The sequence below is a fragment of the Protomyctophum parallelum genome (genome assembly GCF_964188405.1).
Source record: "Protomyctophum parallelum genome assembly, chromosome: 6".
NCBI lineage: Eukaryota > Metazoa > Chordata > Actinopteri > Myctophiformes > Myctophidae > Protomyctophum > Protomyctophum parallelum.
Window position 1 is genome coordinate 13,397,318 of NC_139701.1, and position 13,948 is coordinate 13,411,265.

General features: G+C 41.5%; 2 protein-coding genes across 8 annotated transcripts in view; both read right to left on the reverse strand.

Annotated features, from left to right (window-relative positions):
- The window catches only part of tle5 (TLE family member 5, transcriptional modulator), a 66,256-nt gene extending 58,833 nt beyond the window's left edge, over positions 1-7,423 (reverse strand). Inside the window, exon 1 of one of the 3 annotated variants that reach the window (XM_083767556.1) lies at positions 6,401-7,423. In XM_083767556.1, coding sequence (XP_083623682.1) covers positions 6,401-6,427 — 27 coding nt within the window. In that variant the 5' untranslated portion in view covers positions 6,428-7,423. The remainder of the gene's footprint in view (positions 1-6,400) is intronic. The other 2 variants (XM_083767557.1, XM_083767558.1) reach the window with 2 other exon arrangements.
- Positions 7,424-8,196: 773 nt separating this feature from the next.
- Positions 8,197-13,948, reverse strand: part of LOC310860562 (guanine nucleotide-binding protein subunit alpha-11) — a 49,610-nt gene continuing 43,858 nt past the window's right edge. For all 5 annotated transcript variants that reach the window (XM_083767551.1, XM_083767548.1, XM_083767549.1 and 2 more), the window contains one exon: positions 8,197-13,232. In XM_083767551.1, the coding sequence (XP_083623677.1) occupies positions 13,042-13,232 (191 nt within the window). In that variant the 3' untranslated portion in view covers positions 8,197-13,041. The remainder of the gene's footprint in view (positions 13,233-13,948) is intronic.

Here is a 13,948-nt window from a genome sequence, read left to right on the forward strand (position 1 = left end):
GCTTCGGGCGATAATGTTTGTAGTAAACAAATGCATTGCCGCCGTGAGTGTGGACGGGAGGCATCTTTGGTGGCACTGCAATGATCATTCTTTGGCGGGTGGTGTCGAGTGTTAGGAGGAGATAGGTCCCGAACACTGCGAAGGTAAGTGTGTGATGTCACTGCCGTGTGAGTGTAGTGTGTAAGATGGTGTTGTGGGTGTTGCAATAGCGACGTAGCTGTTGTGGCTTTGGGTTTCTTGCCATGTGTTGGGTACAAGTTCTCTAATATATAATAGATGGCCGTCACATATTTCCCTCAAAATGTCTCATCGGTGAATCCCCATTTCTAATCTATAATGTTCACAGATCACTGATCATTCATGTCATACAAATTTTGCTGCTGTATACGTACGGCTTTGCTAAGCTGCTTGCTATGCTAGGTCTTTTCATACAGGGACCAAATGACACGCCTATAGTAACAAGTAAGACGCGCAAACGCGTGAAGCAAACGCAGCTCGTGTGTGTGTGGTTGTGTGTGTGTGTGTGTGTGTGTGTGTGTGTGTGTGTGTGTGTGTGTGTGTGTGTGCTACAGCTGCGCCCTGTGTGTGTGTGTGCTACAGCTGCGCCCTCTGGTGGCGGGCGGGTGGTGTAACAGCGGGACAGACACACAGACAGACAGACATTCAGCCCTTGCTGTCATAGTAAGTGGCTCACTGCGTTCGCAATTAAGGTTCAATGAGGGGTGAGCAAGTCAGGTAAGAAGATGTGCAGGGCAACAGACGGAGCAATAACATCCGTGCTCACATAAAACTCGCTGCCTGCTCGTGCCGGACTTTAATTGCCGTGAATTTGTTTCCATGCAAAGCGTAGGGAAACTTGAAACAATGTATCGTTATCAGGGTTAAAAGTGGGACATGGTCAAGTTGCCATTCTGTTTAATGCGCCTTTTTAAAGCGCCAGAGATGCAGGATGTGTGTACCTAATAATATCACTGAGTCCTTTGTCCACCAGTCGACCTTGAGGCTTAATCAGGAGTTGTAATAGCCACAGGGTAATCTAAGCGGTGGATATTGCTCTTGTCCTCATGTCTTTTATGTATGTAAATTGTCTTGTTCTTTGTGTTATGTCAAATGCGTGTATATGTGTTCTGCATACTTGGCTGCTGGGTTGCGAGACAAATTTCAGTGTGAACCGACAATAAAACTACTATATCATATCACGAGTGGAGAGAGGTGGTGGTCAGTGCATGATTATTATAGTATAGGGTTGAAAGGGGGGGGGGGGGGGGTGGGGGGGCAAAAGCTCCAGAGTGGACTGACTGCTTTTGGTTCAAGGCTAAACTGCTTTAGCTCTGGCGTGGCAACGCGTTAAATCCGTAATCCCCCATTTTTAATCCCGTGTGTTGGGTCTTAATACTCCGATCAAGCAGCATAAGGGCACTCAATTGGATTAGATAAGTCACCTCCTTCGGGGACCGGCAGGGCAGCAGTGGAGCACCACAGTGTTCTCTGTCCTTGTGGAAGGTGACTGTACGCCAGCAAGTTAAGGCACCGTCCGTTTAGGAGCAGACTGCTTCAGGGTCAAATGTAAATGGTGCATTTTAGGCATGTAACGATATATCGATAATATATATCGATATTAATCCCGACGATATGAATCGATTCATTGAAATAAAAATAAAAACGATTTTCAAAGGGAGGGGGGGGGGGGGGGGGGCTAGTGTGTGATGTGAAATGTGAGCTTTAGTCATATTCCATCATATTCAAGTGCTTTTGGAGAGAAATTATACTTTCAGTAGTAGAGCACTGTAGAGGGGAGCTGTGTGTGTCTGTGACTGTGCCCAGGTGATGATGGTCGTTGATGCTCATCAAGGAAGGCAATTATGTTTCAGCACTGTAAAAAGTAATGCTACTTCTGTTGCAATGTAGTTAAATAAAACATCTCAAAAACATTATATAACATTTTAAAAACGGTCATTTTTCTTTAAATATATATATTTTTTTAATATCGTGAAATATCGTATCGTGAACCTCATATCGTGATACGAATCGTATCATGAGTTGAGTGAATCATTACATGCCTTATGCATTTATATGGCGCCTTTATCCAAGGCGCTTTACAGAGATTACGCATTACATTCACAGTACACACTGATGGCGGCGGAAACCATGCAAGGCACCAACCAGCACATCAGGAGCAATTAGGGGTTCAGTGTCTTGCTCAAGGTCACTTCGACACCAACTCTGCCCGGGTTTGAACTGGCAACCTTGCGGTTACCATCCATCCAACAACTCTACCCCTGAGCCACCGCCGCCCCAGGGGAAATCATGTGCTGTAGTAGCCGCAGGCGTGTACAGGAACAGCCCCTGCACATACATAGCACATATATGCTTCCATATAGAGAACAGTGGATTTCAACCCTTTTCATATCAAGGCCCAATATTTAGCCAGCGACCACCATTTGATGACATTTAGCCTAGTCTCAGACCAAAAACTTGTTTTTCACATTTGTGAAGACCTTATATAAGAGACCTTATAAGACCTTATAAGTTGGCTTATACAAAGCCAACTCTTGTCGTGACAAATCATGACAACAAACACAATATTTTGGACCAAACAAATAATTACAAAGAAGAAAAACAAAAAAAGTGTTGTAACCTGCCGTTTTCTTCTTCTTTCTAATTATTTGTTGTCATGATTTGTCATGACAAGAGTTGGCTTTGTCCGTGGCGTAAACGTCTTTAAATAAATACTTTCTGAAAAGTCTATGAGGTAAAATGAACAGGGATTTATTTTCCGGGTCTCTCGAGGAGGCGGGACCTCAACGCTCTATAGCCAAATAGCCAGTAAATTATGTTGACATTCGCCCCTCTGCTCAGTATGAAAAAAGTCAACTTAAATGTGCTGGAGAGGGGTTTGCCGTTACTTCAATCTGATATGCCTTGTGCGTACTTGCCACTGTCGTCAAAATCCCATGGTTTTTGATAGATGCAAACTAAGCTAATATCGATTCATCGAGATCATAATTTTATCGCAAAACACATTTTTCTTGTGTGAAAGATATTGTTTTGAAATGAAAATCCAATAGCTGTCGCAGCTTGGGCGGCCATAGCTGAACATGCAGACTGGTAGAGTTCAGCCATAGGCTGAAAACCCACCTCTTCAGACTCCATCTTAGACCGTAGCACTTGCCCTAGCCCCGACGACCTTACAGGCGTATGGAAAGGTTCAACTTATCTAACTTAGATAGCATTTCATGTAGACATAGCACTATAGTATATATGCATATTAGTTTCATTATATAGATATTCCACTGTTCTTAGCTTAATTATATAGATATTCCACTGTTCTTAGCTTATGTATGATTCATGATGACTGTTTTTAATGTATCTGATGTATTAACATGTTTTTGTTCTTAAGAGCTTCTGCTAAATGCCTGCATTGGCCCAATTGAAAACCAAAAAATGGCCGACTAATGGCAGATTCAAGCATTATTACATAACATTACATGTAGATGGAAAGGCGAAGATACTGTCTGAAAGGAGCTGGACCAATGACAATGGCCTCATGTTCTCAAGTCCCTTATGTTCTTTAACAGCCTCATATCACCGTCCACCAGGACCGCGTCCAGACTTTGTTTACACTGGTTGGTGGACAGCAGGAAAATGACATGAGGACACCATTGGGTACTAAAGTAAGACAAAGGGCAAACAGCTTGCTATCTGTTCTGTACTAATAAACTCTGACCATGTGCTGGGTAAAGAAAATGTACATGAAAATAGCTTTCTCATAAAATATGACACAAAATAAAGTGTAAATAGTATAAATGATTTTGTTTTTTATGTGTAAATCTGCACAATTTAATAATATTGGTTCTCTTTGCAAGTCCCCATTGAGTCTCATAAAATTGTCTCAGGAAAGCGACAAAAAAATCCAAAAACTCTCCATGAATGGGTGTGCAATTTATTAGAAATTAGAAAATAAGTATTTTAGGGGGCGAATGACTTCTTTAAGCCAGGCTTAATCATTATTAAAAAAAAACACTTAAGTTTTAGATTATAATCATCTAACAGGAGGAGAGTACTGCACAGGTTTCTATGGGTCTATCTGAAATGATGACATAGTGCTGAATGATTAAACAAAAAAAAGACACCTGACCTATGCGATCCCATTTCTAAATTTGAGAAAGAATTGTGCTGCACTAGTTGGCTGTCCAGACTCCATTCCAATTAATTTTAGTTACTATTATGATTTTGCTACAAGAGACTTTAAGAGAGGTTTAAGTCATGCACTTTGATCTATCCATTCATCTTCAACCGCTTATCCGTAGTCGGGTCGTGGGGGCAACAGCTCCACCAAAGAGCTCCAGACTTCCCTCTCCAGAGCAACATCAGTGACTTCCTCCTGGGGGATCCCGAGACGTTCCAAGGCCAGTGAGTCGATGCGTTTCCTCCAACTGCGCCTTGGTCTGCCCCAGGGTCTCCTCCCTGTGGGACATGCCTCGAGGACCTCCCTAGGGAGACGCCTGAGAGGCATCCTAACCAGATGCCTGAACCACCTAAGCTGGCTCCTTTCCAGGCACTTTGATGTTGTCCGTTTAAAGCCACAGTAGTTGGCTCAGGGCTTAAAGCCCCCAAGACTGAAAATGATTTTTTGCAAACCTGCAGTGATCTCATTAAATGACCCCTATGAAATCCTCAAGACTGAAATCAGTCCCCAGGACTGAGAACTTTAAGCCCTGTTGGCTACAGGTGCCACATTTTGAATATAGTAATGTTCAGCAACTAAGCTACAGACAATAAATATTTTCATGGCAAATGAGAATCGTGATTTCAATTCTTGGAGGAAAATTCAGATTCACATTTGAGCAAGTTATCGTGCAGCACTACCCCATTGACTGTACATAACCAGATGTCAATAATGCCACATCTCAGACTGCTCCCTAGCCTGCAAGTCTTGCGAGAACACCACAGGTTGGCTGGCTGTGCCACAGCAGCAGCAGCGGCAGCGGCACCACAGTACAGTGTAGCACAGTCAGCCTGCTATACTGACTCAGACTGACTGCCAAAGGCCAAACCATTCATGTCACACAAGACAGGCGCTAGCCTCGGCATACGACCCCCCCGCCCCCTTTACCGAAGGGGGCAGTGGCAAAGGAACTTGTGGTGGTGGCTACAAATCGTTGCTATAGGGGAAAGCAGAGTGGCACCATATTAGTCTTCCAAGCTAGCTATTGTGCCTGCCTTGTACTTTGTTAACTTGTGTTATTATTTGACATTAGGCGAGACGGAAGTACTATATGAATTAAGCAACATACTATTATACGAAGTAACCAGCGTATATCCATTTTGGCATGCTTTTAACCCTGTAGCACTCTCAATTTGTGAGAATGTAAAGTGCTTTATAAACCAAATGCATTGTTATTACTAGTCGTTTTGCTTGCCTGTCTGTCTAGTACTGCCTATCCAGCCTGGCTGGAGTTTCTCAACAAGAGTGACATGGGTTTTATTTGAGCTGTTCCCTGAGAGAAAATGCATCGCCTTAATTTGCAAACATAACTAAATGGGATAAAGAAGGATCTTTAACCTTTGCATTAAAGAGACACGTTTCTTTGTATTGGACTATTTGGAATATACCCATTTGGGATATTTTATTTCTGTGACATACCATTTCTGACAACAAATACAATTTCAGTGAGTCAGTTTCAATGCCTTACCAATGGGCTGAAAGTCCTCCCTGATTAATGCACGTACATCAGGACTGAGTTTGTTACCATGGAAACTTGAGATTAGGGGAATGTGGGAAATGTAAGATTAATTAACCAATGATCAAAAGCACCCACTGGACAGAGTGGGGGTACAAGGCGTTCAGACAGACAACATTAACAGTACCTGTCCTGTTCCATTTGATTTTCCTTGGTTGCTTTACAAGTACATTTGACTTCACAAATACCTGCTGTCGTTTGAGTTTCCAAAGAAAACAGACCCTAATAAGCTGGCACCGAGGTACACAACACACCTTTGGCAGCTGTTACATTCATTTGTTTGTCTTGCATGAGGATGCTTGCATCACCTGCCTTTATTTAATGTTTTAGTATTTTGACAGGTTTAAGTTCAAATCTAGGATTTCAGTCTAATCATGCAGCTACCAAGCACCATCTGCAGAACTTACCAGAACTAGGCAGTTGTTGACAACAATAACTGAATGTATTTACCATACAGTTATGTCTTTATGGACACAAACACCGTCATAATTTTTTTATAGCATTGCATGAATTATAGGCACACCGTCACAAAAAACAAGTTCCAAGTACAACAATAAGTATAGCCCAACCTTTAGGCTGAATAAATCTGTTTGTGCTTTTTTTTTCTTCTTACGCACCTAATTTCTCAACTGGAAAATCTGAAAATATACACTTACTGAATGTCTGGATTGTGGAAACATCATGTCAATCCCTTCTTGTGTTGTCCTTCCCCCGTATCCGATGAATGTTAAGAATAAAAAAATAAAGAAATCTGGCCCTTGATTTTTTTTCCTTCTTTCTTTTCTTCCTTCCTTGCGTAGCGTTGGTCCTCTTTGTCCACACAGTCAGCTAGCTGATGCAAGCTAGCCCAGAGAGAGAGAGCCCCCCCACACACACACACGAGCTGACCAGCGATAGCAGGAAGGCTAGCAAATGTTAGCTAGCGACGCTCGTTCGCTCGCTCCCCCAAAAAAGCACAAGAAGAGAGGCGATATTACACTTTGCAGGCGCCTGAGAGGAGAGAAAAAAGCTTATCAAGTCAATCTGTGGGTGATGATGATGATGCCACGCCACTCAGTTCAGTAGTCCGCGTGTTTACCAACCAACCAACCTGTCCCACACACACACACACTCAACAATCCCGTGGAATGTCAACTGTTTTAAAAGGCAGAAACCACCGAGGTTACTTTGTTTGTTCCCTGGCTTGGTTGGTTGGTAGCTAGGCTAATTCTTCAACAACAACAAAAAGGGGGAAAAAGAAAAAAAAGGTGTCACTCAAAAATGATTCATTAGCCGCGTTACGAAGCGCCTGCTCTCTCTCTCTCTGCTGTAACGCACGCGCCGCGTAGGAACGCTGTTATGTTACTGCTGGTGCGCAGTATGCTGCTCGTTTTGTTCGCCGCGGTGGAACGTTTACTTTGACAGCCCCGCTCGCAGCTGCAACTCCCCGCCCCGTCCGGTGCTGCCTGCTGCTGGGGCGAAAAACACCACCACAGCAGCCAGCCTGCTTCTCAAAAACAAACAAAATGTCTCCGGATATGTTCTAATCCTGTTTATTTATTTCAAAACAGAAAAAAAAAAAAAAAAAGACAGTCAACTTAAAGCACCAATTAAATTATAGCGTGGTGCAATGAACGAACTTGATAATAGGGCAGGCCTATTGCAGTTGAACAGATTCCCTCCCGGAACGTATACAGAGTTGTAGAGAAATGGTGTGAATTTGATAGTGTGTGGAGGACTGTGGTCGTGGTCTGGACTGGTGGTATGGTATCTAAACTGGGTTGGAAGTCATTCCACCACTAGGCTCAACGCTACATAACGCCCCCCCCCCACACACAGAAATATATGAAGGAGACCTAGAAGAGCACACAGCGCTGGGCCGATGCTCTATTCTACACGGTGCAGGTCTATTCTAAACACCACCAAACAGTGAGCGCCCCTAGTGGAATATTTGACATTATGCTCCCATAGGGCCTCTATGCCTATCAACCTGTGATTCTCAATCATTCTCAATATAGACATTTTTACCAGCTGCAAAACTGGTCTTTAAATGTTTTAGCATATTACTGTATTTGTCTATTATTAAATATTATATTTATATTATTAAATTCAAAGGTGAATTGATCCTTTTGGGTAGTACATGGCATCTAGTAGACTTTTTTTTTTTTTTACACAAATCTACTCTTTAAAATCCTCAGTGTTAATTTAACAGAGTGTACGAATAGAACCAAATTGACCCCATAAAGGCCTAGTTGGTTCCATTCTATTAGACACACATAAGGGTCCATTACTCAGACTCCCATTTGGTTCCCAAGCATCATTTAGCTGGGATCCTTGGACCCCAGCGTTGAGCAGCTAACAGCTGTACAAACATGATTTCCAAGCCCTTTTGCATGTAAACCGCTTCAAAGAATTCCCCAATGAAATCCTTTCAGACCGGAATGAGATATATGCAATGATACAACACAGAGTATATAGGAACACATTTTATTCCAATTTGAAACAGATAATTATTTTGAGAAGGCTATGAAAATCATTGGAGTTTGAATGAGGTTCAGGCAACAGTGGTTGAAATGAAACATAGAAAAAGAGAAATATGGCTAAAACACTGTAAATCGATAACAATTAAGACCCTTTTTCAGGAGGGTGTTGAAGGAAAAAAAACAGTATCTCACTACCACCTCCCTCCCCAGCCTGGCAAACACATGCAATTATGACACTTCTTTATAAACAGCAGTTCATCATTTAACTTAAATATAGAATAAACCGTCTTATTTTCATTATTTAATCACATACTTAGTGTTGTTTTAAAAACTGAACCATGAAATTCAAATGTCCCCTATATGAGTTTTCACAACATTGGCACTTGTTAAGAGTCTGGCTCTGCAAATAAATGGGATTGGCACACTCATTGTACATAATTTACATTTGGTATACTTGGGGTGTGTGTGTGTGTGTGTGTGTGTGTGTGTGTGTGTGCGCGCGCATGTGTGTGTCTGTGTGTGTTGCAACATTATGCAATTTATACACTACTACACGAAGTTTATTAAACCCATCTAAAAAAAAGAAAAATCTATCAGAGTGGTCCAAAATACAGGTGTTTAGGTAAGCCTTACAAAAGATTAGCAGATAGCTTTAATATGACTTCATCCATTCATCTCATCAAAATGGACCTCAAGCAGAAGCAATAAACCATCAAATGCACACACACACACACACACACACACACAGTCACACACCAAGCGTACCGAACCAACGAACGTGCTTGAACTAACATGTAAGTTGCATGAATGCAAGCAGTCTCATTGCTGTGGTGCAGTTTCAGTGCATTGACTCAGGGAGAAGAGAAGATTACACAGTCTGATCAAATAAAGGAGAACAGAGAAGCCAGGCACCCCAGAACACACCACACTTTAATATTCATCCACTAATAAACCCACCCAATGACAACTTTAATTAGTACCTTCAGTTTTCAAGTCCTTTAAATAAATACAGTAAAACTGACGTTTAATTAACAAGCTTCATTTTAGACCAAGGGAACTGTAATGCAAAAGTGAGTTTGTGCAACTCATAATAAACAGTGCTTCAGAGTGACCAGGGTCAAATTGGCATTTAAAATAGAATTACCAGCTATGCTATGGGACCGATTGATTTGTCTGGAACACCAGCATTAAATGGATTGTCTTTAAAGTAGAAACCAACAAGCAGACTTAATCAAACATTAATTCAAAGGAATTAATAATGGAGCCATGTCTGCTATTAAATCTATGACATGGCCATATCACTTAAGTTAATAGTGTATTCACCAAGCCATTACTGCTGTGCTGTTTCTAGTGCGAACAATATTTTCAAGCTTGTTTAGTGTCTGACAAGAGATACAAATCCAGTTTGATTAAAATTAATCCAATAACAATCATAATGTAGTATGTTCTTCATAGACATGCGTTTTCTACATTCACAACCCCTCACATAAATCTATTGGAACATAAACATGGAAAAATGATTGCACCGTCATGAAATAAGACAGCTGGCCACTTATTGAGGATCAGGAGTCCAGACAAATCCATGTAGCATATTATGCAGAACACAACCCTTGCTATTACATCTTTGGCCCTTTAACACAGAAAGCCAAAAGAGGATGGACGGAGTGTGCTTTTGGAGATCACCAAGCAGAACCCCCATAATGCTGTCTTCATTACAAAAAGCAAGCTGCCACATTGGCTAAGAATTGTAGTACCATAATAATCATATCTTTAAACTTGCCGTCAACCTCAACTACTCCCGATAGAGCTTCTGATTGTTTTTTTATAAATTAAACGAAAGGCCTTAAAAACAATACAGGAATTGTAATAAACACCACTAGAGCACATCTTTAAACGGGATTTCAAAGTTGAAAGTCTGCTCACTTGTGGTGCTTTAGGAATGAAGTTATGTCTGCATGTTGCATCGGATTGTATTGTTCTATGGGGTGTATGAAGTATCAGTCTGTCTTGTGTGTAACATTACATGAAAGGCCTTACAATGTTGTGTGAAAAAACAATTATTCACCCTTTCCTACTACAGACTGCAAACAAAATACAGCAGCCAATGAAAATGGCTCATCAAAAGACCAGGCATTACAACACCTCTCAATATTGTTTTAACTGTTGAAACCCATGGCCCAGAGGTAGTTCCCACCTTCAATAAAAGATCTGTACAGTATGTTTACTTTATAATGGAGGTAACTAGATCTTTCAGTAAGCCAATAGCCCATGGTACACAATGTACATGCCAGCACAAAGGTACTGATAATATGACTGGGCACAAACTGTAAATAATGCTGTCTGCCAACACAATATTCATTGTAAACACGCATTCCGCTAAAACTGAACAGACTTCAAGAAATATTGACAAGCAAGCCTGCCTTCAATAGCCTTTGGCACCACCAAGATAAGGTATGCACATATGCAGAGTTGGTAAGCACCTATAAGAAACCCTCACACACACGCCCCTTTTGTCCAATACTGGCAGTACAGTGCTAGTATCAAACATGAGCACACTACCAAAGAAATTATACACTTCATATGTACAGACATAATATAGACAATGTAGTAAAATCAAGCTGATCAGCGCAGAATTCATGGCGAGCGAAAATGGCTGCAGTGAGGTGACAACTAGGACATAATGTTGTACACCATCCTTGGGACCCACACCCCTTGACATTTAGCCGTTCACCTTTAAATATGAACAAACAAATGGGTGAACAAAGTGGACAAAGAAACAGCCAGAATTCGCCCCAGGAATGTTACAGGCTTCTGCGGACGGCAGCACTCTACTCTCACTTAACCTGGGATCGTGGCTCTCAACAATTTACCAACACACTCCCACATACAGACTGCTATTCCCTGATCTATAGACCCCTCAATTGCACCTTATCACCCTATGTCATCTATAGAGTCCTTTCATTCTGTTAATGTTGCTAATAGTAGCCCTTGTAATGAAAAAGTTATGAAAACTCACCTGAATTACATAGTGAAGACAAAAATAGCCATCGCTTGACATTATTAGTCAGTTCTATGGAATCTTTAAGAACTATCAGGCAAAAGACAAATATATGGGATTAGAACCAACAGCAAACGGTTACAGATTACAAAAGATATTTAAGTACCACAGATTTGTTTTCATATTCCAATTTGCATAAAGCGTCAACCTGAAACGGAAACAAAATGTTTCCATTTTCAAGCATCTCAGAGCAGAACTGCAACAACTGAATATATATATATAAGTATTATTAAAAAGACACTTTTTTGTTTTTAACATCAGTACAAAATCTCTTCCCATCTCCCAGCCGAAAATATTATTTCAAGCTGGGTCCAGGAAGAAATTGCCACTTATGTTACGAATATGTAGGTCTGGTCCAAAAATTAGATTAAAAAGTCTAACTAATTATTAATCAAATGCCTGCCAAATAAAGTGGTGAAATAAAGCCAATTAGACAGAAGCCATTCTGATGATGAAAACAAGCCTGTAACTTTAAGTTTACCTGGCAGCATGACAGCATAACTATTGCTCCATAGTATTGTTTTTGTAATCCTCACATTATGCAATCTTCTCTCACATAAAAAATAATAAACATAAATCGAGGTGTGATTAAAATTGTGATTAACTTGGGTGACTGCTCGAAAAGAAACACGAATGGCATATCAGAGTTATATTATGCCACAATTAGTGATTAAATTTAACATCTTAAAAATAAATCAACAAGAGCTTATATTTAAACATTTTGGCTCCAAGTGATAACCACTTCCCAGAATGGATTTGCACACACATACAATATGTGCACCGAGGGATGAGCTGGAAACTGGCAACTTCTTAATATTTTCAATCCAAAATACCGTACTTGTTTAAATTTGGCAAATCAATAGGGAATTATAACAAGGACAAGACATATTAGAAGAAACACAGAAATAGTGCTGCCATTTATTCATGTTTTGTTTCACTGTATATAAAAATAAGAAGTGAGGGAGCAGGAACACGGAAAGTAGTGTAAACCCTCGGTGCTTCTGAGAGGTTCCATTCTTTTTTTTAATTATCAATCACCCCTCATGTTTAAAACCCCAAGAGTGGTAGGAGAAATAATGTTGATGAATAAACATTATTGGAAACTTTTTCTCTTTCCAGCCCTCACCATTTGTGAGCAGCATGAACACTTCATTTACATTCAACAGTAGACCGACAGTAGGGGGGGGGGGGGTAGATGTAGGCTCCATTTACGCTCATACCACCTGGCATTGCCTAAAATGTCCAACCTACTCTAAAACACCAGCACCAATGGTAGTGAAAGCCCTTGCTACTTTACTAGTGATGGTAAGCAAAGCAAAGGTTTGGGCTGATAACTGGAGCCATGCAAGAAGCTTTGTCAGCCACACAGGCATTGTCACACAGCTGCCCCACAGTAGATAATGTACCAACAGAGGGTTCTACAGAAGGTTCTACAGTGGCAAAGGAGGGCAGAAGGGCCTAAGTGTGGTGTGTGTGTGTGTGTGTGTGTGTGTGTGTGTGTGTGTGTGTGTGTGTGTGTGTGTGTGTGTGTGTGTGTGTGTGTGTGTGCACGCTTGCGTGCGTGCGTGTGTGTGTGTTGCGGTCAAACAGAAAACTTTAAAGTACATAGAGATCTTTAAAAATGGGTGACTGCTAAGGAGCCAACATGGACGGAATTGGACGGATGAAACACTTTGACGAGTGTGTGTTCTGAGTGCGTATGCAAGTGCGCACTGTCCTACGAGTAGGGGTTGATGCCCCTCCAACCTCAACCCCCTCACTCCCTTTTTTTGCTCCTTCAAACCAAGTTATATTCCTTGAGGTTGAGCTGAAGGATGGTGTCTTTGACGGCCGCGAAGACAAAGCGGATGTTCTCCGTGTCGGTGGCGCAGGTGAAGTGGGAGTAGATGATCTTGTCACTGTCTGGGTTCAGGTCCACAAACATCTTTAGGATGAACTCCCTCCCTGCCTGAGCGTCACACTGGGGACCTGCAGGGGACAAAGACCATACAGTGGTTACTTCAAAGTCATGCCGTTTACAGCCGTAGTTTGCCATTTTCACCACAAGATGCCACTCTACTACAGCAAATCCTTCTCATGTCAGGCATTTATTTAGGGTACCCAAGTTTGTTACAGCAAGGGGTTCTCAACCCGTGGGTCTCGACCGCTCTGGGGGTCGCCTAAATTATTTTGCAACTAAATGGCTGGAAAATGGAAATGAAGAGTTTACATATAGTACACATAGTACATGCATACACCTTCCCTAATGATTAAATCTGGTTTCAGTATTTATTGATGGTGTATTGTCTCTATTATTAGGGTTATTGTAGCAGTCAATTTATATTGGGGGTCGGGAGGGGGCGGGGCCGCCGGGGCGGGGGTCCCGAGACATTGCCGAAGCATTTCCGGGGGTCCCTGGCCAAGAAGGTTGAGAACCCCTGTGTTACAGCATCAGAAAAATGAATACACGAAAAATAACTGGGTATTTCTTTTGGGTGCCAAACGCAGTGGCCACACACTCCTTTTTGAGTGAAAAATAATCCCCAGAACATGGTTGGTTACATGTCAAAGTGGTTGGCACAGTATGAGAGAGAGATATACCAGCTAGTCTATATTTGCCATAATTTGCCTGGTGGCTTAACATCCCACTCTATTTTACTGCTCAAATAAAATCTGATGGAAATGGTGATCATTTGCATCTACAG